This window comes from Sapajus apella, unplaced genomic scaffold (assembly GCF_009761245.1).
Source record: "Sapajus apella isolate SASKATOON/1434 unplaced genomic scaffold, GSC_monkey_1.0 scaffold49, whole genome shotgun sequence".
Taxonomy (NCBI): domain Eukaryota; kingdom Metazoa; phylum Chordata; class Mammalia; order Primates; family Cebidae; genus Sapajus; species Sapajus apella.
Window position 1 is genome coordinate 313,333 of NW_022436989.1, and position 27,557 is coordinate 340,889.

Below are 27,557 nucleotides of genomic sequence, written 5' to 3' on the forward strand. Positions count from 1 at the left end.
CTCCAGGCATGTGGGTGGGTTCTTATTCACCCCACTGTATGCCTTCATGAGTTTAGCTGTCCAGAAGTTTTCCATAGCTTCTCCTTTTATGGAGACTTTATTGAATAGTCATGATTGAAACATGGACAAAGGTATAGAAATATGATTGAACAGAGAGAGTATGACCTAATATCTATAGACTGAGTGGGGACAGCCATGAAGCCCTGTCTGATCAGATTCTTCTTGGCCTCTCTGTACAGCACTCCCTCCTCCAGGGTATGAGAAGAGGACCTCTTTTGAAACAGAGGTCTTATGACCTACCATCAGACAAGGTAGTCAGATAGCTTCTTTATGGCCAAAAGTGGGGAAAGATTGGATTATATTTTTAGTTTCTAAGGCTTGCTTTGGGGAGAAAAAGAAGCAAGTGAAAAGAGGGAAGGAGAAGGTCACAGAGAGAGATTCAGTTTTTTGAGAACTGATTCTGAAGCCTAAAGCACCACAACATTGTAACATGACTATGGAGTTATGAACCAGAAACCCTAGACCAAAACCCAATATTGTTATAACATCACTCCCTCCCTTTTTGCTTCATCTTCCAATGAAAGCATAGTCACAGTGACCACAGAACCTCCCATTTGCCATATGCATGGGAAGGAGTTGACTGTCAAAAGACACTTCCTGACACCCTTTGAGGACCCCTGAACCTCCCTAGTGCCCTCTTCAGAGCTCCAGTGACATCCTTGTTTCTAAGGCTGTAGATAAGGGGGTTCAGCATGGGCGTGAGAATGGTGTAAAACACAGAGAGAACTTTGTCCTGGACTGGTGTGTGGTAAGAGTGTGGCAGCATGTAGGTGTACATGGCAGCCCCGTAGAACAAAGACACCACAGTCACGTGGGAGGAACAAGTGGTGAAGGCCTTCTTCCTGCCTTCCACGGAGCTCATGCGGTGAACTGTGGTCAGGATTCGGGCATAGGAAGCGAGGACGACAGAGAAAGGAATCAGCAGCATCAAAACACAGCACACATACATCACTGTCTCGTAGAGGGCTGTGTCTGCACATGCCAGCTTCAGGACTGCCGGTGCCTCACAGAAGAAATGGTTAATCTCCCGGGAATTGCAGAAGGGAAAGCTCATGGTGATGGGGGTTAGGAGAAAGCCATCCAAAGAGCCCCCAAACCAAGAACCTGCTATAATCATCCAACAGACCCGGCGGCTCATGAGGATGGGGTATCTCAGAGGGTTACAGATGGCCACATAGCGGTCATAGGCCATGAGGCCCAGAAGGAAGAATTCAGCTCCCACGAGGGTAAGGTAGAGGAAGTGTTGAGTTGTGCACCCGACAAAGGAAATGGTCTTTTGATCCAGCAGATAATCAACCAGCATCTTAGGCACAATGGTGGAAATGTACATCATGTCAATCAAGGAAAGGTGACTGAGGAGGAAGTACATGGGAGTATGAAGGTGCAAATCTGTTTGGATCAGGAAGATCATAACCCCATTGGCCAACAGTGCAGTGAAGAAGATGACAGAGATGATGGCAAAAAGTAGCATGAGCTACTATGTCCTGCCAGAATATACATAATTTTCATAAAAATTATCCAAATGTCTAACTTTACCCTAAACTGTATTCCAACAAAAGATGTATATATGTATATACATTCATAATCTCCTCCCATAGATTTATGTATATATATGTAAAATTATTCTGTGGTCCTAGCTTTTTCTAAGGCCAGCTAGCCCTGTAGTCCTAGTAATACAAAAGGAAATTCTAAAGTGCACTCCATTTTGCAGCCAACTGGTCTTACTTTTCCTATCTGCAAACAAAAGATCTAATTTATCAGAGAGCAAGATCTCCTCAAAGTAAATTATGACTCTAAGTAAAATGTTTTGTTAAATTTATTGTCTGCTCTCTCACTAGAGTGAGCACAGTAAGTACCTATACTTGCTGAATTTCTCCTGGGCATAGATCATACAGCTTTGCTACGGTTTAGCACACATAAAAATAATCAGAAAATGTTTCGAATGATTATCTGACGTTATAGAGGCATTTGCTTCTGAAATGATAAGACGACATACAGTAAAACAAAATTTAGAATTAAATGAATTGAGTTCTTCCTCTGGTCATGGCATTAATTAATTCTGTGACCTTGGATTCTCTTCCCAAACACTCTGAGTCTCAGTATCTGTTTATATTAATGGAGATAATAAAATATTCAGGGTTACTTTAAGAATCAAGAAATTTATAGTTACTGGCAAAAATACTTTATATAATACAAAGTAAAATGGCAGTGTTATAAAATACATGCAAATTATTTCAAAACTGTTGGTGAATGGGTACGAATTCTCAATCTCTCATTTAAGCAATGTACATATTCAACTAAAATTTATGAATTTGAATTGAAAATACCTCCTGATCTTCAGAAAAGGTCTGTAAACACAGGCACTCCCAGTGAAGTTACATCAGCAGCTAAATTCTGTCCTTTCCCCCAGAGATCCTTTGACTTGAAAGAAATGTTATTTACTAGAACTTTACTAGAAAAAGGGGTGCATTGCAGTTAAGCTTGCAGAAAAGCTAAATTTCTTTGAAGAGCAGAAGTATGCCTGGCCTGCAAATTTTGAGAAAATTAGAAAAAAAAGTTAATGGATAAAATAGACATGATTTTATTGGATAAAATTGTCTTTTAAGCTTACTTAAACTATTTTTTGTGGCACAATACCATACACCAAGAGATAAATCAATGCATTTATTTTATCATGGCATTTGTAAATATTCTCCACTATTTTATAAGGGGTACGTTTGGTTGGGTAGGGATTGCTGCAAAGTTTTTCCTCCCGCGTCACTATAATTTGAAGTTAGGACACAAGGCTTGCCAGGACTGTGATGGTCTCCAAGCCTGTCCTTTAAATCAAGTGACAAGATAATGTTGAAGGTAAGTTGCAGCCTTTGCCTGCTTCCATATGACCACTGGTGACGTTTCTGCCAAAGAAAACCGCATGCTCCATGCTCCTTCAATGCAACAGCCTTGTGGTTAGGAAGCTCTGGGTTAACTTAGATTAAAGCTGCTTCATGAAATTTCCTTCCCTGCCCTCTGAATCTGCTTGGAGCCAGTTTTCTCTCCTTGCAACGTTCAGCATTTCATAATGTGAATATAACTACAAGGTTTTCCTTCCTCCTTCTCTACACTAGTTATGCTTCTTCATGTATGATTTTTTCCAAAATACCTCAGTTTTTGCAATGCTCATTTTGGAATGTAACACCTCAATTTTAACAGATGATTCTAGGTGCAGATTTTCCTGTACAGAATACCCTGGCAATATTATTTTTCTGTTGTTAGTCCAGACACATCACACTATTGACTCATTATATATATACATTAAAACTTACAGTTATATTTTCATACAAGAGGTTCTCAAGACAGGTCAATACAGTGTTGTGCAATTTTTGAAACTGAGTACAAAAGTATATGTTCTTAAGTTTTCTCTGTGTTCCTAAATTCTATTTAGTGTCTCGAAAAGTTGGAATCATTAAGAAAGAACTCATGTTGAAATAATGATCATATGATTATTAGATAATAAAGTGCTATCGTACTCTGACAATTTTAGAGTAACTTAGAACCACATTTCTCAACTCACATACCCCTCCTGACAAGACCCGTAAAGAGACTACACATTAGAATAAACCCCTCGACAAGCAAGACCTGTTAGTTCTGATGAGAGTTTATTTTATGCATTGGTGTCATGGACACTAAAAAAGTGCTTGTGAATTACTGACTAAGGGGATCTGAGAAATCCAGGTGTCTGCGCATTCTTTGACATCATTGTGGAAGAAACAGTTTTCAAAATGCTTGCACCTTTGACAGTAAGGCAATGTGTCTGTGTTTGAAATTAGAAGCCTGTAGCAATCTGCCTTATGTCAGCTGTGTCTCTGAGGAAAGCATTTTTTTTTTTGAGAGGGAGTCTTGCTCTGTCACCTAGGATGGAGTGCAGTGGTGTGATCTCGGCTCACTGCAACATTTGCCTCCCAGGTTAAAGCGAGTCTCCTGCCTCAGCCTTCCGAGTAGCTGTGATTACAGGCTCCTGCCACCATGCCCTGCTAATTTTTTGTATTTTCAGTAGAGAGGGGGTTTCACCATGTTGGCCAGGCTGGTCTCAAATTCCTGACCTTGTCATCCGCCCACCTCAGCCTCCCAAAGCACTGAGATTACAGGCGTGAGCCACTGCACCTGCACTAAGCAAGTATCTTTAATTCTCCAATCGTCAGTGTTCTTATCTGTGAAATGAGGGCAGGAATACAAAGACAATGCACTATTCAGAGAATCAGGAAGCCAGGTTCATAGTCTGTACTTTAGAAAGTAAGAGTAGGTACAGGTTTCTCCTTCAGGGCTTCTGTGCCTTTCAAATAGTATTGACCTTATCCTATCTAATTCATAAGACTAAGGTTTAGTTAAATTATTAAAAAAAAAACCCAGCAGCAAATGTTTAAGAAACATTCTTTGCACTGTTACACTCAATAGCACCCATATACCTGAGATTTACAACACTTACGCTGTATAATTCCCACAGATAATCAAACAGGCAATCTTCTTCTCAGTGCCCTTGCATTTGGCATGGGGGAATGGGACAGTCATTCCTCATCAAACTTGTACCTGAGATTTCCAGCCCAGGGGTTGCAGACAACTTTGCCTTAATTTTCTTAGAATCAGTTTATGTAAATCTTGTTTGTCATATAAAGAATGCAAATTCAGTCAGACCACAGTGAAATGTTCTGGAAACCCAAAATTTGCATATACACAAAATATTTAAAGTGCTACTATGAGAAGGGGCTAGTCTAGGTGCTCATTAGCATTTGGCTTCTCACATGTGAAATTCCTCCGTAATTCCAAAAGACCTGAGTTTTCATTAACGAAAGAGGAAGAGTGGAACAAACGAAGAGTGAGTCTAAGTAGAGCAGAAGCTCCTAGATGATCCGCTATACTGCCTAATTTTACTCAAGGATTTTGCATCATTTAGACAAAGCCTTAAATATTAAATCCAATTATTTAATTTTCAAAAAGCTTTATAAAGTAATGTATTAATTTTTTCTGTATGATTTCACATTTCTCATGTCTTTTCTCATCCAAGCCATCTGAATGCCATCTATTCAAAACAGCATACTACATGTCAACTAAGTAGGCATCAAGGAATATAATATACATAATTTTCATTTTTTTAATAATTATTATTTTATTGAGTTGGAGTCTCACTCTGTCACCCAGGCTGGAGTGCAATAGGATGATCTTGGCTCACTGCAACCTCTGCCTCCTGGGTTCAAGCAATTCTCCTGCCTCAGCCTCCCAAGTAGCTGGGACTACAAGCACATACCACCACGTCCAGCTAATTTTTGTATTTTAGTAGAGCTGGTGTTTTGCCATGTTGGCCAGGCTGATCTCACACCCCTGACCTCAGGTGATCCACATGCCTCAGCCTCCCACAGTGCCGGGATTATTGGCATGAGCTACTATGTCCTGCCAGAATATACATAATTTTCATAAAAATTATCCAAATGTCTAACTTTACCCTAAACTGTATTCCAACAAAAGATGATTATCTGTCACTTACAGAGAGCTCAATTTCTCAGGGTAGTCACTAAGAGTAGTAGATAGAAAAGGTTATGTATAATTTAGTAAATCAAAAACTTACCGGTAAATTACAAGAACTTTATGTAACTAAAAGCGACAGAGAACAAACAGAGCCTTTTTAGAAGGTCCAAGGTGAACTGTTGCTAGAAAGAAAAATGATTAGATTTAGGAGACTTAATTTCTTGTCTAGCTTATACCAAGCAGAAAACACACAAAGCAATTCATTGTCATGGGTATCCACAACAGAAAAACCTTCAACGTCAAGACCATCTGGATGTCAGTGTGCTGTCAGCATGTTACCCCTGAGATCCAGTCCACACAGATTTCTAATTTGGATTTATGAACTTGGCATGCCTGAAGGTATCCTTAGCAGCTGATGATGGAGTTAGGACAAAGAGAGACATGCAACAAATTTACTAGGAGCTTTTTTTTTTGTCATATAACTCTGCAGAAGGAAGTATTATTAAAACAAACAAATAAAAAATGCCATCTTAGAAATCCTTGAAACAATTTACATTGCCAAGACAAATTGCATAAATTCACCAGCCTTCTAGAAACATGTAATAATGTCTGTTTCTTATCTTTACAGGGAAATATTTAGCAACTAAAGAGGGATAACGGCTCTGAAAAACTAAACATGCAAGAAGAAAGCAGCAGAGCAGTGAAGAACACTGAATTAATCTGGGTGTTCTGCTTCTGAGATCCCTGGTGTGATGAGGGAGTGCCCAGATTGAGAAGAGGCATGAGTTTACATAGTTAGGACCTGGAATGAAGTGGTCCAGGAAAGAGCAAGTTTCTTCTTTTTGGATCTCGGGAGACTTTAATGAGACAGACTTGTTACATCTAATGAGAAGTGTATTGAGGAGGTGGAAAAGAGTAAACATTTAGGTCACATGGGCTTTGAGGAAGTGTTTCTACTCCTGTGCTTCACAGTGTAAGACTGATTTCCTCAGTGTTTCATCAGAAATTTCTGCCAGCAGCTTTTCCTCACAGAGAAATGTGGGAATGAATGGGAAGAGCCATTAAAAAGATACAAAATATCTTGATTTCTATTATATTTTAGTAACATAACATCTGTTATGTTTGTTGGAAGTTTAATAGTTATTATTTTATTTGAGTATGAAGGTAATGCATATCCACTGGGAAAAACATAAAAAAGTGCTTTATACTATAATACCAGAGAGGGTTATCAAAAACGTATATAGATGATTATCCTTACAAAATTGCATTTATACTGTATGTGTTGGTTTGTGTGTGTGTTTGTGGGTGTGTATGTGTGTATATACCAGTAAACTACCTCCTCCATTTTGAGCACATAACAACCCCAGACTCAGTCGGACTCACACAGTTGTTCGGATGCCTGCAAAGGAAAGCAACCCACTGTGGGTCTCCTCTCCACTGACAGCTGGATATCTGTCAGAACGATCTGCCTGCAGAAAGAAGACCCAATTTGGATCTCCTGAAAGCTGTTGTGTTACTCAATAAAGCTCCTCTCAGCCTTGCTCACTCTCTAGTGAATTCAAGGACCAACATCCTGACAAGAACTCAGGACCAATGAATGGTGCAACTGAAAGATCTGTAACACAAATATGGCTGAAACATGACCTCCCCACCACCTTGCTCACCATGTTGTGGGCAACGAGAAGGAGAGAAGAACTGCGGCCTTCTAGAAGCCCAAACCTAGGGGGCTCCCTAAGCCAGGGCTGTGACACCTTTTTTGGGGCTCTGCAGTTCCTGGTGTCTTTAATCTTCCAGGCACCACCACATTGCCCTGCTCTATACATGAGTGCCCACAGTGGAAGCTGCTTGTGGTACATCTGCTCCAGCCACATCCTTGCATGAAGCTGCCCTCCACTGCAGCAGCCAGCATGCCTGACTATGTGCAGTGGCCAGAACCTGCACTTGATCCCTCACACACCCCTCACCACTCTCTGCGTGGCTTGCCCTTGGCAGGCTTGGGATCTGGGCCAGTAGTGAAGCCTGCCAGGCCAAGAGGGCAGAATGAGCCCAGTGGGCACAAGCAAAACTTGGACAAAGATGCCACTGGCCACAGAGAACAATGGACACTGGACTTGTTGATAGGGAAGCAAGAACAGCAGGGGTCAAAAATCTACCATACTGAGCACTATGCTCACCACCTGCGTGCAATCTACCCGTGGAAAAATCAGTAGATAGACTCACTCTACCTAAAATAAAAGTTTAAAAATTACCCAAGGATTTTATTTTCTTTTTCATTTCCAACATTATTGATGTATAATTTACGGACAAAAAACTGAGTATAATTAATGTGTACAAGTTGATGAGTTTGGATATACACATACCTTTATGTTACCATCACCACAATGAAGGTAATAAGCATACCCGTCATTACCAGCAGAGAAGAAAAACTCAGATAATTATGATGATCCAAAGTTGATCTTTATGCACTGTCTTGCTACTTCCAAATGGCAGAGGCATGCTAAAAGCGTCTCATTCACCATCTGCCAGAAATAAAATTCAAGATGTTTTCAATTTGTTGATATTTACTCCTTTATAAATTGCCCACTTTATTGGCCCTTATTTATTTGGAATGTCAAATTTTCATTTATTTAGCCTTTCACTTTCATATTAAAATATGAATAGCTGTATGCCATGCCTGTTTACACAGTTTGCATTTTTTCTATTTCACTTTGTTCATGGCTTTTTTGTTATACAATAATTTTTTAATTTAATTAATGTTGGTGTAAAACACACCATTAGTTCTGTAGTTTCTTCCACTTACACTTTAGTTAGAAAGTTCTCTAGTGTCTTAAAACATTAAAAATTTTACTTTTGTTAGTTTTCATTTTTTATCTTTTCATTTAACAGTCTGAAATGTGTGTATGAAGCAGTGATTTTTTACCCTATTATCTTTGAAGAATGATGCAATATCATAACATAAATTATTGACAATATCATAACATAAATTGTTGACAAGTTTTTTCTTTACTTGATGAATTTCAACAGTTATTATTTACATATATTAACTGTTTATATTTATGAAGGACTCTACTGTGCTCTATTGATCCTTTTAATTCCTAAAACTATGTCTGTTTCCATTATTTTAACATATTATTTTTGTGTGTGTGTCAAAGAAAATGGTCTTTCATCTTCTTTTACAAAACTGTTTTATAAATATTTACCCATTTATTTAGGAAAGAAAAACAACTGTAGAACTGCATTGTTATGTTTAAAAACAGAAGCAAAATTATTATATTTTTCACTGGAATAGTATTAATCTTATCATTTGTTTGAAGAGTATTAGCATCCTCACATGCCAATCTAGGAGTATGCTAGACCTTTGATTTACTTAAGTATTCAGTTAGTTTTCTTTAGCAAAAGTTACAATTTGTGTCTGGTGTGTGGAAACCTAGGGGTGTGTGTGTGTGTGCGTGCGTGTGTGTGTGTGTGCTCTGTACATTTTTCACTATATTGTTTGTATATTTCTCATTAAGTTTATTCCTACATATTCTACTTTTTTTTTGTATTTATCAATGCTTGTTTCTGGTAAACTGAAAGACTGCTGGTTTTTAACCACTATTTTAAAAAAATGTTGCCAACTACAACCTCTAAACAGTACATAATTTGGGGGAAAATCACTTTGCGTTTATACAGGCATCAAATGCACATGTATTTTATTTCCCATATTCTAATGCTTTGAGATTTTAAACTTTGAACTCCATTGTCTAAAATTTCCAAAAACGATGTCAACCAACATGGGTAGAAATGGGACTTTGTGGGGGCTTTAATGATAATGTGTAAAGTACTACATCATTATACGTAGATCTTTCCTTAATTTGAGGAAGATACAGTTCGTCTTTCTATAATTGGGCATTATCTAAGGTTTCCTATCAGCAATGATTCCTGGATTTAATCTGTTGGCAATCATTTTTTTACAACGTGTGTGTGTGTGTGTGTGTGTGTGTGTGTGTGTGTTTTGTATGTTTTTTCCTTGCGATGGTCACTTGAGTGTGGCCACCAGAGGATACACAGGAGAAGCTCAGGAAAACATGGTTTATTAATTTATTTTATTTATTAGTTTGGATGATATCAGCAGGCTTTGTGCTACAGGAGGTGTGGCTATGTTTCATTCACCCACCATCTCCTGTGTCTGCAGAACATCACTGAACACAGCCTGGATTTTGGCAAAGCAATGACAGCACAGAGCCTGGACAGCAGCCTGTAGAGGTGGCCTGAGGGGCTTGGGCTGTGGTCCTGGACTTTACTGCTGTGTCTACAATTTAGGACAAACGTTTCTCTCCAGTTCTTGGCTACCTAAAAAGAAATCATACTAAGGGTATGGAGCACCCTTGACATAGCCAACTCCATTTAGAAAAAGACTCCATTTTATACTTCATAGAGCACTTTTCCAACAAGGATGAGATGTGTTGTCTACTAAACAAATTTAAAAGAAGACTGAATGCAACCAGATAAGGATTCAAACAAGCGCACTCTTCCATGATCCGTTTTCACGGGAGGACTCTGTAACTATGAAAGGACAGGTCTTCAGCAGCTTGAAATAGCTTGTTAAATAGCACCATCTTGCAGTCACTTATGATGTAAACTTGGCATCTCCCACCTCAACGACTCCTGCAAGACCGAGGGACCAGCGGCCTTGACCAGGGCTCCTTTGGTCTTCTCTCCCCCGGATTGGTTTGTGATCCTTTCTCCTATCTCTTTTCCTTCTTGTGCTAAGCGTTTGTTTGTTGTGAAATGGTAAACTATAACCTTTACATATCGATTAGATATACTGTTATGTATGGTTTGCAATATTGACTGATGATGCTGTGGCTTGAGTCTGTCCTGCGGCTGTGACTACCCAATGAACCAGAAGAGCTGAGGAGAGTCGCCCCCTTGGGAACTCCGTGTAGCTCATGGCAGCTTTTGTGATTGAAACAGTGTCAATAAAATCCTGACATTGTGGAAAGACAGAAGCATTCGTGGTCCTGTTTATTTCTAAACTTGCACCACTTGTGACACTATGTCATTCACAAAGGGTTTTCAGTTTTAACTGTCAAGTGAAAAGCTGGGTACCTCCTTCCCACTCTGTAATGTTGCCCAATGCAATAGCCAGTGCTATAGAGAAGGAAAGACATGCTGTCCACTATTTATTTGGAAGAAAAAAGTTGGTAGAAATAGCTCCAACGACACTAACACCTGCACAGGGATTCCAAAGGTCTAAAAATGCAAATGAATTGGAGAAGAAGCTGAAAAGGTGATTACAGAAACTGCTAGTTAATAGGGAATTGTTTTCTCAACTACTTTCGCTGTGTCTTCCAATGTAACAATTAGTTACCACATTAAAAAAATAACATTACAGACCCCTTTCCCATAAACGTTTAGTCTTGGCATTTCCACAAAACACATGACTCATTTTTTAGCTCCAAATTTAGATAAAGGAGTGTTTTCAGTTGTTACTCAAGGAAGAGATATTTGGATTTTCTAAAACTTGGTGTAAGTCTATGTAGGTTTCTTTTACGGTTTTACGACAATTTAGTCTCTTTCTAATGTCTTTCAAACCCTGGCATCCTTACACCTTTGATAAATCAATTGATGAATTGTTTAAACAATGCAGTCAAAATCACCAGTTCTTATGAGGCCATTGAAGATGGCAGAATATATAATATTAACTCAACATTTTGGGGAATTCAGATACATAAACCACAATCAGAGAAGTGATATGAGAGAAGAATCGGAATCAGCAAAAACAAAAAAAGAATAAACCCAAGTAGTGTGTCTAGAACTCTGGCATTATTTGTGTGTGACTGTTACAGCATCTTCACGTTTTTGATGGAAGTACTGTTGATAAACCATTCAGCATGGATGACATTGGCGGTTGCTGCAGCATTTTCCGTGTCATCCATGATGCCATGCCACACATGCCTGAACAGGATGTGGGGGTTTTAAATTATCAGAATTATTTCCTCCTCACACCAGAGGTCCCTCAACATCTTGCCATAACTCTCTTCAAGGCACGTATCACATCCCTGTTCCTCAGACTGTAGATGAGAGGGTTTAATAAGGGGGTGAGGATGGTGTAAAAGCCAGAGAAGACCTTATCTTTGAGTGGGGTGTGATAGGATTTGGGAAGCATATATGTATACAAAGCAGCCCCATAGAACAATGTCACCACCACCATGTGTGAGGAGCAGGTGGCCAAGGCCTTCTTCCTCCCTTCAGCTGATGTCATCTGATGCACTGTGCTGAGAATCCTGGTGTAGGATGCAGTCACTACTGAGAAGGGGATCAGCAGCATTGCCACACAGCATGTGTACATCACCATTTCATAGGCAGCTTTGTCCCCACAGGCCAGCCTCAGCATGGTGGGTGCCTCACAGAAAAAGTGATTGATTTGGTGAGAGGCACAGAATGGGAGACTCATGGTAATGGGGGTGAGGAGAAAACTGTCCAAAGCCCCGCCGAACCAAGAGCTGGCCAGGATCCTCCAGCAGACCCGCTGGCTGACAAGGAGAGGATAGCGCAGCGGATTGCAGATGGCCACGTAGCGGTCGTAGGCCATGAGCCCCAGCAGGAAGAATTCAGCCCCCACGAAGCCCATGTAGAGAAAGCACTGAGCAGTGCAGGCAATGAAAGAGATGGTCCTCTCACCTGCAAGATAATCCACTAGCATCTTAGGCACAATGGTGGAGACGTAAAACATGTCGATAAGGGAGAGGTGGCTGAGGAGGAAGTACATGGGGGTGTGGAGATGTGGGTCTATGTGAATCAGGAAGATCATGACTCCATTAGCTATCACGGCCATGAAGAAGATGGCACAAATGACACCGAAAAAGAACCCTGAGCCTTTAGTGTGAGTGAAGAGCCCCAGGAGGGTAAAGCCACTGGACAAGGTCTCATTTCCATTCATGGCACTGAGTTTGACCTGGAGGCATAAGAAGAGAAGTAGGATCAATGAAAATCACAGAAGGTAAGGTAAATCACTTGGACATGTCTGCGTAAACATTATTAGATTACATTTTTTATATAACTAATAACTTTTTTTTTGATGTGGTAGATTTGTAGCTCCTTTTTTCTTGGCTATTTCTTTTTGATGAAGAATAATTTCAAAGTTAGGACACTATGGCATAAAAATGAATGAATGTTTGGCAATTGATGCTTGGCTTAAGCGAGTTTCATTATGATTGAAGAACACCCGGGCCCTAGAGAGGATCCTTCATTTGGAGTTGGCTCCATTTATTTAAAATGTGGATACGACTGCAAGACAATTGATCCAATCAACTCAAATGACCCAATAAAATAATTCAATGGGCCAATGCATCAAATTGGGAATTTCTGCGATAATTTAAAAACCTATTGGTCTCATCCAGAAATAACCGTAAATTGTAGACACAGCTGAAAACTATGTTGAACTGTAATAAATATGATTATGTTATCCATCTGATCATTGGCCATTCTTAAGTGTTCCTTTATCATTCGTCAATTTCTCATTCATTTGCACACCAAATCTTTATTTATGGAGAGAGTCCTAGGCAATGTTCTAAGCTCTGGGGATACAGTAGTGAATAAAAAAAGAATATGAATGACATGAGTTACATTCTAGTTATGAAATTAGCACCGTAAATCACAAGTGGGAACCGTGGTGTTCCTACAAAATAAATAGCAAATGTGACACCCCTAAAGCAGGAAAGGAGCTTGGGATAGTCAGAAAACAAAAGTCAGTTCAGGAAGAGCCTTGCAAGTGAGGAAGACAGTGAGATATTAGTGATCAGTTCTTCAAAGTATGCGGGACAGGGTAAAGAGGTCAAAATCATTTTCTAAGAATTATCGGTAGAATTGACTGGCAATTTATGACATATAACAGTTTAACATGTTCACTACGATCTATTTGTTTTTTTCTTCTTGTCTCTTTGGTGCATTGGAGCCATTTTTTGTTTTTGCTTAGTTTTGTATTTTTGTGGCTCTTGAAGGGTTCACAAGAGGGGAAAACTCATCCAGGTTATACTGGGATAACCCAGGTTATGCGTTCTGTCCTAATATCACCCCCATTTCACTCAAAACTTCCTGATTTGGTCAGTCAGTCGTAAGCCTTAGAGGTGGTGACTGAATGAAATGCATAAAAGATCTTGTAGGCCAGAGGCAGAAAACCGTACACAGTCTTAGACAGGGATGGGTGCTGCATTCACATCTTGAATATACAATGAATGCAAGAGCGTCTTTTAAAAGATTCCTCATTAGTTTTAACACTCTAAAATCCAACTTGATTTTTGAATTCTTGAATACTACTGTGTGCCCTCAGGTGTTATACCACACAGAGAGGCAGATGATGCAGGGGAAAGTGCACACAGGTGGCAGCTGGTCTCCAGGAACACCATTTCGGAGTCGGTGGGGGCGGGGCTCGATTCTCAAATACTCTCACTAAGAATGCTTTCTGGGGTCCTGGCTTCATTATTTGCAATGTGCCCCAATGCATATTACTTAAATTAAGCATATCACAGGAAACTTAAGGGAGGTTGTCATGAACAAACATCATATAACATATGCAAAGGACCACAGTTGAGTAAATTCAAATGTTAAACTATTAGTAGCTGTTGTGGTTGTGAGATAATGCTGATACCGAGGACACACAATTTCCTGCTGAAGGCAATATCGCATTTCTCAGCTACGGGTGTATACTCACTGGCACAAACGATAGGGGTCACACTATGAAAAGCACGTATGACCTGTTGAACACCAGGCAGGGTTCCAGGCTTGTGCACTATCTTCTGAATTATTTAAAATGATAAAATCTCAGAACATTCTTCCTGATCATGCAAATAATTGTCATTAGTGTAATCTTTTAGCAAAAGATAGGGACTTGTGAAAGACTAGTTTCTGGGAAAACCCATCCCAGGAAGAAGACTGTCATTTCCTAAGTTCACTCTCAGATTAAACAATGAGGATCCAGACATTAGGTAATAGCATTACATGAACAACTGGGGCCTAAAAAATGATTTGCAAGTGTCTACACATTCTCCAGGGCAGCCTGTTTCAAACTTCTCAGTCCATGCTCACGAAACTACAGAAAAGACTCAACTTTTTATCCACACTGAACATTAAAAATATTGGGTAATAGGAAAAGATGAACTCTAGTTACTCCTCAGTAGGGAAAAGCCTCTGAAGTTTAGGCCAGTCCATGTGCAAGGTCTCTGGGGTATGAACCACTCAGGAAAAGGATTGGCTGTGCCTCTGTGTGCCAGGTTTTCTCTGCAGCAGGATCTGCTTGTCTGTTTTCCCCATTCTTACCCTCCTCTAGCCAAGAAATGGTGGAGAAAAAGGGTCGAGTTTTGCAAGTAGACCAACAAAGGAGGGTTTTGGAGGAGGATTCTCAGCACAGTAAACAGGAGACTTGATTTAGGAAAGTGGGAAATATACACACACAAGGAAAAATGCCAGCTAACAAGAAATTGACACTTTCTAAGTTTTTCCTACTCTTTCAACAAAAAATTCAACATAACTGCACATTTTTGCTTACCTGTGTAGCAGACGCTAAATGGATTTGGTGGTCAGGGAAACATGGAGTTGAAGATTTATTCTGCCCGCTATCCATCCAAAATGCAGATCCTCCCTCTAATGGGTAGCAGCTCATCTAATGAGCTCCTTGTGATGACCTGACTGAAGTGAAAGGAGTTCACTGCAATACCAAGAGGAGCAGAAAAAGACCACAGCATTAGGGAACACTTCAGGATAAATACACTCAGGCCGTTGCAGTGCTTTATCCACTGGAATTAAAACAGTTCCAGGATGAGAAGTTACAGGAAAGGCTGCTAAGAAGAGCGCTGAAGACATGAACTGTCTCAGGGCTGTGGAGGATAAAACTTCAGTAGCTCTCCAGAGATGCAGAAAGGCAGATATTAAATGATAAGAAAGATTGACATGGGTGGGGGTGGTGGCTCACACCTATAATTCCAGGACTTTAGGAGGCTGTGGTGGACGGATCACCTGAGTTCAGGAGTTCAAGACCAGCCTGGCCAACATGGTGAAACCCTGTCTCCACAAAAATACAAAAATTAGCCAGGCATGATGGCAGGTACCTGTAATCCCAGCTACTCGGGAGACTGAGGTGGAAGAATCGCTTGAACTGGGGAGATGGAGGCTGCAGTGAGCTGTGATCGTATGATTGCACTCCAGCCTGGGCAAGACGGAGCAAGACTCTGTCAAAAAAATAAAAAAAAATTTGACATGGAGTACTGGAATTGCAAAAACAAAATATAAATAAACAATGTTTTTAAAAAGAGACTTGTGAAAGACTAACAGGAGAGATTTCACAAACAGGAGAGAATTATTAATAAAAACTGAAAAGAAAAATTTGTGAAAGGAACAAAAAGACTCTGCATATGGATAGTTCATTTAATTAATAAATACACTTGTGTGTGTCTGGGAAAGTTATTTGAAGTAAAAGCATCTGGTAGCATCTAATAAAAACATAGTAGCATGCAAACAAAACACAAGAAAAGGAAAATCTGTGTAGTCACCTACACAGACTAAAATTCACATTGACCACAGATGTCTTCCTGATAAATTCCAGATAAAAGTGAAAAAATGTCTAAACCAAAGACATACAATATTGCAGTAAAAAGAGAGAGCTCTGCAGCCAGAATTCCCTTGGTTTGATCCTTTCTTTACCACCAAATTGTGTGACCACAGGCACTTAACTTATTTTTGTGTCCGTTTCCCCATTTGCTTTGTAATAATAGAAAGGGTGCAAATTTCAAAGATTACATCATTCACACATGTCAGTTTCTTAGACTAAGTCTAGAATGTGCTATCTGTTCAAGAAAACTTACTATCGATATCATTGAATATGTTTTAGTTGTTAGTAATGTTTGGCTCAAACAGGAAGATGTTCTGAGATAAATTAGGGGGAATAAACACTAAGATACAGCTGAGTATTTGTGTAGATTAAACAAAATTAAGGAAAGGGAAGAAACAGTAATATTACTAACAGTGAATGTTGAATTCAGGCTAAATATATATACCTAATGTAAATATGATTGCAATATTGCATAGAACTCAAAACATTTTTAACAATGAAGATATATATATATATACATATGTAGATATATATAGATACATGTATGACATCTATTATGTAGACCAGATAGATACACCCATCTATATCTATATAGACAACAAGGTCTGAAAATTGAATGCTAATAGTATATATGAAAAACAGATTCAATTTAAATAGAGTATAAAATTACCAGAATGTAGCTTTCATTCATTCATGTATTTATTCATTCAGCTATTTATTGTGATACAGCTCTTCACTAGACATTTTTCTAGGAGTTGAAGATACCAACACCAATTTTCCCTCCTTCTTGAAACATACAGGGCAAAGGACTAAGGATAAATAAAAACATATACTATTATCAAGAATCTAACATCTTTTTTCTCAGTAAGTGAGCCCCCTAAAGATAGATTTTTGTTTAGGACTCCAAAATAGAGGTAACTATAAGATAATGCATTCTATAAGAATAAGAACAATTTTGAAAAAGATTAACAAAATCAATTACTAGTATTAAGAGGAATTACAAAAATGTTTGTATGTGTGTACATGTGTGTTTGTGTATGTGTTAAAATCCTTTAAAATATGAAAGAAAAAAGGCATAATGGCACAGGAAATTAAAACAAAGCATAAGATGAAATGAGATAGAAAGCAACTATGTTAATCATAGCTACAACACCATTCAGAGTAAACATCCCCTTTTAAAGTGTAGATTCACTCTTCAGAGAAAACAAAACAAAATGTACAAAATGGAAAAGAGAACTGAAAGATGCAAAAAAGAATGACATAAACACATATAAACAGTAATTTAAGGTGATATTACAAATGGAACAAAGAGAACAATTCTGTAATTTAAATTTTAAATGGAAATTCATTGTGTGCTTAATATATTCAGTTAGCTTCTATAGGACAATCTCTTTTTTTTTCCTAAGATATATTGGGATTCTAAAATCATAATAACAGATTCACATCTAAATCAGAGAATTTGAAATACTTTAATGTATGCCTAAAGCACTACTTAGGCCAGGACACAAACAAATAGAAAAACATACCATGCTCATGGATAGGAATAATCAATATAGAGAAAATGGCCATACTGCCCAAAGTAATTTATAGATTCAACACTATCCTCTCAAGCTACCAATGACTTTCTTCATATAGCTGGAAAAAACCACCTTAAACTTCATATGGAACCAAAAGAGAGCCCATATAGCCAAGTCAATTCTAAGCAAAAAGAACAAAGCTGGACGCAACACACTACCTGACTTCAAAGTATACTACAAGGCTACAGTAATCAAAACAGCATGGTACTGGTACCAAAACAGAAATATGAACCAATGGAACAGAACAGAGGCCTCAGAGGCAATGCCACAAATCTACAACCATCTGGTCTTTGACAAATCTGACAAAAACAAGCAATGGGGAAAGGATTCCCCGTTTAATAAATGGTATTGGGAAAACTGGCTAGCCATGTGCAGAGAGCAGAAACTGGACCCCTTCCTGACATCTTACACTAAAATTAACTCCAGATGGATTAAAGACTTAAACATAAGACCTAACACCATAAAAACCCTAGAAGAAAACCTAGGCAAAACCGTTAAGGACATAGGCATAGGCAAGCATTGGCACCAAAACTAAAACACCAAAAAGCATTGGCAACAAAAGATAAAATAGACAAATGGGATATAATTAAACTCCAGAGGTTCTGCACAGCAAAAGAAACAATCATTAGAGTGAACCAGCAACCAACAGAATGGGAAAAAATTTTTGCAAGCTACCCATCTGACAAAGGACTTATATCCAGAATCTACAAAGAACTAAAACAGATTTACAAGAAAAAAAACCCATTCAAAAGTGGGCAAAGGATATGAACAGACACTTTTCAAAAGAGGACATATATGAGGCCAACGAACATATGAAAAAATGTTCATCATCATTGGTCATTAGAGAAATGCAAATCAAAACTACATTGAGATACCATCTCACGCCAGTTAGAATGGTGATCATTAAAAAATTTGGAGACAACAGATGCTGGAGAAGATGTGGAGAAATAGGAACACTTTTACACTGTTGGTGGTAGTGTAAATTAGTTCAAACATTGTGGAAGACAGTGTGGTGATTCCTCGAGGACCTAGAAATAGAAATTCCATTTGACCCAGCAATCCTATTACTAGGTATATATCCAAAGGATTATAAATCATTCTACTATAAGGACACATGCACACGAATGTTCATTGCAGCAGTTTACAATAGCAAAGACTTGGAACGAGCCCAAATGCCCATCAATAATAGACTGGACAAAGAAAATGTGGCACATATACACCATGGAATACTATGCAGCCATAAAAAATGATGGGTTCATGTCCTTTGTAAGGAAACCATCACTCTCAGCAAAACTGACACAAGAACAGAAAATCAAACACTGCATGTTCTCACTCATAGGTGGGTGTTGAACAATGAGAACACATGGACACAGGGAGGGGAACATCACACACTGGGGTCTGTGTGTGATGAACCAGAGGAGGGACAGTGAGGGATAGGGAGTTGGGGAGGGTTAACATGGGGAGTAATGCCAGATATGGATGATAGGGATGGAGGCAGCAAACCACATTGCCATGTATGTACCTATGCAACAATCCTGCATGTTCTTCACATGTATCCCAGAATCTAAAATGCAATAAAATATATATATTAAATAAATAAATAAATAGTTAAATGGGGGGGGGAAGCAGTATGCTCTTTGTATTCTAAAAAAATGCTAAAGTAATGACAATAAATTAGGATTTTTGTTGTGAAGAAGCAGGCACCATCATGCACTGCTAGTATAAATACAAATTGAAACCATTTTTTTCTGGTAGTGTCTGGCATTTATCAAACTTAAAAAAAATCTACATTTTAGCCATTTTCATCAATTTATTCTGAGGAAATAAATAGTGTGAAGTGGGAATAATACGTGAAAACATTAAATGAATTATTGCTATTGATTGTGGAAATAAACTATAAACTATCTTAATGATCAACATTAATAGGTTGACTAATTTAAACATTGCTCAATTTACCTTGTCCTCATTGATAATGATGTAGGTTAATTTTCTTTTCATGTAAAGATATGCATAATATATTTTAAAGTAGGAAACATAGCACTGCCTATTTACAAACATATTTGTGCATAAATTATAATCACATGTAGCTCGCCTGGAAAGTTTTGGATTGGGATAGGAAAAAATGTGCCTGAGGGCAGAAATGAAGCTCAAGGTAGAGCAACCAGGAGACTTTGCTGAATTGAATGGAGATTGAAGAATGGGGAATACGCTTTACTAATGCATTCTAGACCCTGATGATTTATTTTACTCATCATGTACTATGAACTTTGTATTTCATACCTCAATAAGATGGATCACACTCAGATGGTTACCTGAGTTTAATGAAGAAACCTTGAGTCTGTGATGTGCTCTGGCTTGTCCTCATGGCACCTCTTCAACTTGTTTCTATAACTCTCTTTGTTGTTTTTATTTGCTGCATGCTCCTGTCTCCTCAAATATAATATGAGCTGTCTGAAGGTAGAGTCACCCTCTAAATAGTCCTTATATCCGCAGCCATTCACACAGCCTTGCATGTATTAGGTGGTCTCTATACCAATTGACTACTCCTAGAACACTTCATCTTTTCTCATTCCAAGCTTGTTCTATTAATTTGAGAGCACAAATGATAGAAAGATTTACTTTGATGGCTTCTATGACATTGCTTGTGACAAATGGCTGACTTTGAAGACCACTTAAATGTGAATAAAACTGATCTTTGGAACAGAAAGCAGGCTGATGACAGCAGTGAGGAAGGCAATGGGAATACGCAGGCCATTTGGTCCCTTCTAACCTTACAGGAAGTGTTATACCTGTGCTTTCAACATAGCCTGACTGACAACATCTGACCAACCAACCACCACAAGCAAGAGTGTTCCTGTCTTTCAGATTCTGTCTCTTAGTGTGTCCAAAATGGGTCATAAATAGCAATCAATAAAATAAGTTCACAAAATAGTGACTGAATCTATCAGAATGCTAGCAGGGTGGTTGACCGTTTGGTTACTTCTAGTCCAAACATTTTTGCAAGAAAGCAATGTTTGTTTTAAATAAGTGAGTGGCACTTACAAATAGGAGCTCAACATTTATGTACTCACGGTCATAGAGACGGCAATGATAGAAAGTAGAGACTATTAGAAGGGAAAGAGAGGGCCAAGGGTCAAAAACTATTGGGCACTATGCTGGGTGCCTGGGTGACGGAATCATTTGCACCCCAAACCTCACCATCACAAAATATTACCAGGTAACAACCCTGCACGTGTACCACCCAAATATAAAATAAAAGTTGAAAAAAAATTAAAATTAAAAAGAATTAAATACACACGAGTGGATATTTTGTAGATGAAACAACAGAAAATGTACAGCCTCCCTCAAGTATTTCCATGGTTATTTATGCTCAACTGGTTGGTGACTCCATTCAATTGTAAAAGTTCCACTTTTCCCTGAAAAATGTATCTTTAAGTGTGGTAAATGAAGACTCTGACAGTACTCAAACACAGTTCAACAGTAATCTATGGTTTTAGTTTTGACAACTATGTTTTTGTCTAGTTTCACCTTTGTTAGTTCAGTCAAAAATATTTACCTCTGTACTCCTGGACTATACTTAATTCATTTTCTTCAATCCAATCTTCTTAAGGTAAAACACGCCAGTTGCTCATAACACTACCAAAATTCTTACTTTCCAATCCCATTCGATTTAATTATTTTGATCATCTTACCTAATTCCCTGTAATTTAGAAGATACCGAGTTTGTGGGAACTGAACGTGCACAAAATATCTGAATTATCTCAAATGAGTAAACTTCCCTATTTGTTTTTCCCCTACCCAAACATATTATCTAAAAGAGCCAAATGGCTTTCTTACCCTGGAAATGGAGATAAAAATTTATAGTGGATCACTTACAGGCATAATATATCCAGAGAGAGGAATATTAGGTAAAGGCAAAATTGTTTACAGACAACTTCACAAGAGGTGAGATCTTAGAAACAAAAGATAAAAGGGAACCTTATTAATCTTCTTTTCTGTCTTCATATTAGCATTTTTCCTTGAAAAGATGAAAGGAGGTCCAGGTTAAAAGGCACAAGCTTCAAAAAAATAGAGTGCCAGTTACAAGTTTTGGATTGGGATAGGAAAAAACGCGCCCAAGGGCAGAAATGAAGCTCAAGGTAGAGCAAACAGGAGTATTTGAAGATGACCACTGTACTGGAGATGTGGCTTTCACACTTCAGTACCATGCACACTTTGGGGCACACAGCTCCAGGAACCAGAGAGGAGTTTAAGTAATCTAGAATATGACATCATAAACGTCCTGAGACTTCTCATGGAGAAAATGCTTTCTAATAATACAGAAGGAATATCAATTAAACTGGTTCTGATTGCAAAGGAAAACTTGACTCAAAACATCTAAATGGCGGGCAGAGAAGGTGTTCCAAAACAAGTGGTTAGGCTGCCTCTTGAAGATGCAATGTGTTTGTTTGTTTGTTTTAAGTAACAGCTTGAGAACAACTGTTTAGTGGACGTTTCATCACCAGACTCTGTTTCCCTAGAGGGAAAATGAGTAAGACTGGAAAAATATCAAAGAAAGAGAAGTTTTTCATGTGGTCATTTAATTTCTCACTTTAACAATAGTCATGATCTAATCCTTTCATTTTCTCTTCCATTAAGCAGCTTCCCAATAAACATCACTCATTTACAAAATGTCACTGAGAAAAACTTTTGTAATTTCAAATTCAGTAAAGGCACTAAACAATCTGTTAAGAAAGTACATCAGGCAGGCTCTTACTGAACAGTTTAATTAGTGGAAAAATCCAACTTATGGAAACCCTTTGAACACATGATACGAGATGAAGTTGATGAAAATCACTTTATCCTCAATTGGTGGTTCTCATTCCAAGGATAATATGCCTTTTAAAAATTTGAGTCTCTTAGTATTACTCTTATTATTTCCATTATTTTATTTTAGATTCAGGAGGTACATGTGCAGGTTTGTTACATGAGTCTATTGCATGATACTGAGGTTTGGGAAATGAATAATCCCATCACTAGAGAGTGGACATAGTACCTGACAGGTAGGTTCTCTGACTGGTAGTCCCCGGGGTCTGTTGTTCTTTTTTTTTTTTTTTTTTTTGAGATTGAGTCTCACTCTGTTACTAAGCTGGAGGGCAGGGCGTGATCTCAGCTCACTGCAACTTCCGCCTTCCAGGTTCAAGGGATTCTCCTGCCTCAGCCTCCCCGCTGGGATTACAGGCATGCACCACCACACCCAGCTAATTTTTGTAATTTTAGTAGAGACGAAATTTCACCATGTTGGCCAGGATGGTCTCGACCTCTTGACCTCATGAACCGACTGCCTTGGCCTCCCAAAGTGCTGAGATTACAGGCATGAGCCACTGCGCCCAGCCAGGGTCTGCTGCTCTTATCTTCATGTTTATATGTACCTAATGCTTAGCCCCACTCAAAAGTGAGAAGATGTGGGTATTTGGTTTTCTGTTCCTTCATTAATTCTCTTTGGATGATGGCCTCGAGCTGCATCCATGGTACTGCAAAGGACATTTTTTTTCTTTTGTTACAGCTGTGTAGTATTCCATGGTGTATTTGTACCGCAGTTTCTTTATCCAACCAACTGTTGACGAGCACTTAGGTTGATTCCATGTCTTTACTATTGCAAATAGTGCTGCAGTGAACATACATACATATAGGACATGCCACTTTTATTTGGAAATATAAGTGTTTGCTTTATTTTAAAAAGGAAAACCTAATTTTAGAGAATTTTAAAAGTATGGAAAATTCTTATCACATTACTCTAAGACACCCAAAAAGTAAAAATTGTGACAGTTGTTTGGGAAGCTTCACTATGCTCCATTGCTCTGGGAAAATATCAGGCTCAGAGGCCTGGGATGAGTTCTTTTTGTGACTACCTGACATTGGAGTTAGTGCAAGTAATTGAAATTACTAACACTATACCACTCCATCAGTCAGAGAACCAGTCTTATGTTTTGGTGTATATTCTTATGAATGGATGAAAGTAGATAGGTCATATTAAGTACATTTACTTCATTCTTTCATTTCAAAATATATGATAACCAGTTTCACAGTTCTGACATCAGATTTTAATGGTCTTATGGTAAATTATTATGAATAAAAACAATAATTTTAATCAGTTCTCTAGCTTGGTTCTATATTTTGGCTCTTATGGACAGCAGTGCAATGGGTAAATTTGTACAGAAATATCCATGTGCAACTTTGCTTCTTTAGAATAATTTTCAAGAAGTGAAATTTCTGGGTCATGAAACAAAAACACACATTGCCAAATGAACCTCAAGATGAATTTTATTATACCATTAATAGCAATATATAGGAAAGTGTCTATTTCACTTCCCTGGTGAGAGTCTCCTCTTCTGAGTCACATATATATTTGTATGTATGCATACATATATGTTTGCATGTATATATGTAAAATCACCAAAACAGCTGTATCAACCCAACCACGACTGTTACTTCTATCATCACAATCTTAACTTTGAATTATTTATTTTTATATTTGTGAGCGATTATAGTAAGGAACTATAATCAAGATAGTTATACATATGGATAAGAAGCTACTATAGCTTTCTTTGATTATACAACACTTCCACTATATTTCCTGCCAATCAGCATTTGCTCAGCTTATCTCTAGAAACATCATACTTTGAGTTTTGAAATTAATTCTTCATTCAACTATGAAAAAGGAAATAAGTGACTGTCAGTCAGATATCAGATACAATAGAGGACCATCCTATTATATGAAGAAATTCAGGTTCTACTCTGAACAGAAAAAGAAATAATTTATTCATCAATGAAATTTGAGTACCTACTATGTGTCAGGCATTATATTGGAAGCTAGTGACATACTAGTAAGCAAAATAAAAACTGCCAACAACTAATTGGAGCTAAGAATGAGGTTTGTAATGAGGATTCAGTGAGTGACTATACTTTGAGTGATTGGCTAATAGTATTATTATGATTGTTTATATTATTATAAATAGTATTTTTTCTTTAAATAATCAGTTTTTAAAAATCAGTTTGTAGTCCCAAAAGTGGAATTTCAAAACCTTAGATCATTGCATCACATCCAAGCTGACCAGGGAAGAACAGTTTTAGAGAGATTTGTGTATTTTTCTCTATTAACATTTGGCATGAGCTCAGTTTTCTAAACATCATGGCATGGTTGTCAAATCTGGGTATAAATTCAGAAGATTATGTGTTATTGGATATCAGGACCCATCAATTAGCTGTTTCTGTTGAACCTAGGGAAAATCTTTATACACTTGTTTACTGATACTTTTTTCTTTCTCTAATACATCTAATCCATGAGATGGGTTGTTTCCCTTTTCCTTTAAAGTATACCTAAATCAAACAATTTCTCCATCTCACTAGTATCAGTTGAGTTCAGGCTGTCAGCATCCATTCTGCCCCTGTTTTTGTTTGTCTGTTTGTTTTGAAATGGAATCATGCTCCCTCACCCAGGCTGGAGTGCAGTGGTGCCATCTCAGCTCACTGCTACCTCTGCCTCCCAGCTTCAAGCAATTCCCATGGCCCAGCCTCTTGAGTAGCTGGGACTAATGCCCAGCAAATTTTTCTTATTTTAGTAGAGGTGGGGTTTCACCATATTTCCCAGGCTGGTCTTGAACTCCTGAGCTACACACCAAAACACCTTTATACAAAAGAAAAAAAAATGAGGTGAGCACTCACAGTACCTGGCCTTAACTTTATATTGCTGAAAGGAATACTGAAGCGATAAAAGAACAATTGTGAATTGCAAATGCATCCTTGCCTCGTCCCCCAGCAGAACTGGCATGGTGCAAAGAGCAGTTCTGTGCGCTGGAGAGAGGGAGAGCTTGGCAATTGTGAGGCATCGAACTCAGTGCTGCCCTGTCATAGCAGAAAACAGAACGGGACCACACTCAGCTGATGCCCACCATGGAGGAGCATTTAGACTAATCCTAGCCTGAGGGCAATTGCCAATCCCAGCAGTCAGCACTTGAGTTACTGCAAGCCTCTCCACCGTGGATTAAAGTGCTCTGGGGTCTTAAAAGGAACCTGAAAGGCAGTCCAGGCCACAATGACCACAACTCCTAAGTGAGCCCTAGTGCTGAACTGGCCCAGATCCTGTGGACTGGGCAGGACACGACTTACTGAGACACCAGCCAGGGCAACTGAGGAAGTGCTGGAACCTCTTCCCTAGCCCCAGGCTGCACAGTCTGTGACTCCAGAAAAAAACCCTTCCCTCCACTTGAGAAGATAAGGAAGAGTGAGGAGAACTTTTTCTTGTGTCTTGGATATCAGCTCATCCACAGTGGGATACGGCACCAGTCAGAGTCATGAGAAATCACTACAGCTAATCAGTACCACTGTGCCAGGGCTTTGAGCTTTTCATCAATGATCTAATAATTGCCTGCCCACCCCTCCCCCCCATTTCCAGGCCCCAGAGTTTAGACATTTCTAGACACTCCTTGGGCCAGAAGGGAACCCGCTGTCATGAAGGGAAGGATCCGATCCTGGCAGCATTCATCACCTGCTGACTCAAGGGCCCTTGAGCCCTGAATAACCAGCAGTGACACTCAGGTACCACACTGAGGGCCTTGGATGAGCCTCTCACATGACTGGCTGCAGGTGAGACTCAGCACATTCCCCCATGTGGTGGCTATGGGGCTGAAACTCCCTCTGCTTAAAAAAACCATGGAGGAAAGAGTAAAGAGGACTTTGTCTTGGACCTTAGGTATCAGCTAGGCCTCAGGAGGGTAGAGCACCAAGTGGGCTCCTGGGGTCCTCAATTCTAGGACTTGGCTCTTAGGACGCATTTCCAATCCTGCCCTGGGCCAGAGGGGAGCCCACTGCCCTGAAAGGTGAGTCCCAAGCCAAGGAGGCTTCACCACAAACGGACAGAAGAGCCCTTGGACCTCAGGGAGCATCAGCAGTAGTCTGGCAATACTCCCCATGGGCATGTGGCAGCCCTGGCCACGGGGTGCGGCTCCTCTGCTTTTGAAAAGGGGAGGGAAGAGTGAGAAAGACTGTATCTTATGGTTTGAGTGCCGGCTCAGCTGTGATACCATAGAATATCGGGCAGATTTCTAAGGATTTTTACTTTTGTCCCTGGCTCCCGGATGGCCCTCTGGACCTTCCTGGGGCCTAGGGGACCTCACTACCCTGAAGAGAAAGACACAGGCCTGGTTGGCTTTCCCACCTGCTGATTTTAGAGCTGTGAGGCCTTGAGCAACCATGAGTGGTAGTTATGAAGTGGTTACAGCAGGCTGTGGCTGAGATTCAGTGTTGGGCTAGCTTCAGACCTGAACCAGGGCACTTTTAGTGGTGGTTGCCACAGGGGTGCTTATGTAACTCCACCCTTAGTTCCAAGTGGCTCAGAACACAGACAAAGATTCTGTTTGGAAGAAAGACAAGAGTGTTTGTCTGGTAATCTGTCGAATTCATCCAGATCTTGTTCAAGAATATCAAGGTGGTACCTCGATGAGTCTGCAAGAGCTACAGCATTACTGGGCTTGGTGTGCCCCCTAAAGTAGACACACCTTAGATCACAACACACATGTCCTTTTGAATATCTGGAATGTCTTCCTAAGTAGGATATGTACAAACAAGTCCAGATGGTAAAGACTATAATAAATTCATAACTTTTCAATGCCCAGACACGGATCATCTACTAGCATCAACACTATCCCAGAAAACATGACCTCAGCAGATAAACTAAATAGCCAATAGGGAACAACCATGTAGAAACAGAGATATGTGGCCTTTCAGACAGAGAATTCAAAGTAGCTGTTTTAAGGAAACTCAGAGAAATTCAAGAAAACACAGAGAGGGCATTC

The 27,557-nt window shown here is 39.1% G+C and overlaps 2 protein-coding genes across 2 annotated transcripts; both read right to left on the minus strand.

Annotated features, from left to right (window-relative positions):
* Nucleotides 1-643: 643 nt before the first annotated feature.
* LOC116525897 (olfactory receptor 2T1) lies at nt 644-1,531 on the minus strand. The gene has a single exon (XM_032242027.1). The coding sequence runs from the start codon at nt 1,529-1,531 to the stop codon at nt 644-646; it is 888 nt and encodes a 295-aa protein (XP_032097918.1).
* A 10,029-nt stretch (nt 1,532-11,560) lies between these two features.
* On the minus strand, nt 11,561-12,484 carry LOC116526158 (olfactory receptor 2T6). The gene has a single exon (XM_032242461.1). It carries the CDS (start codon nt 12,482-12,484, stop codon nt 11,561-11,563), a length of 924 nt encoding a protein of 307 aa, XP_032098352.1.
* Between the last annotated feature and the right edge of the window lie 15,073 nt (nt 12,485-27,557).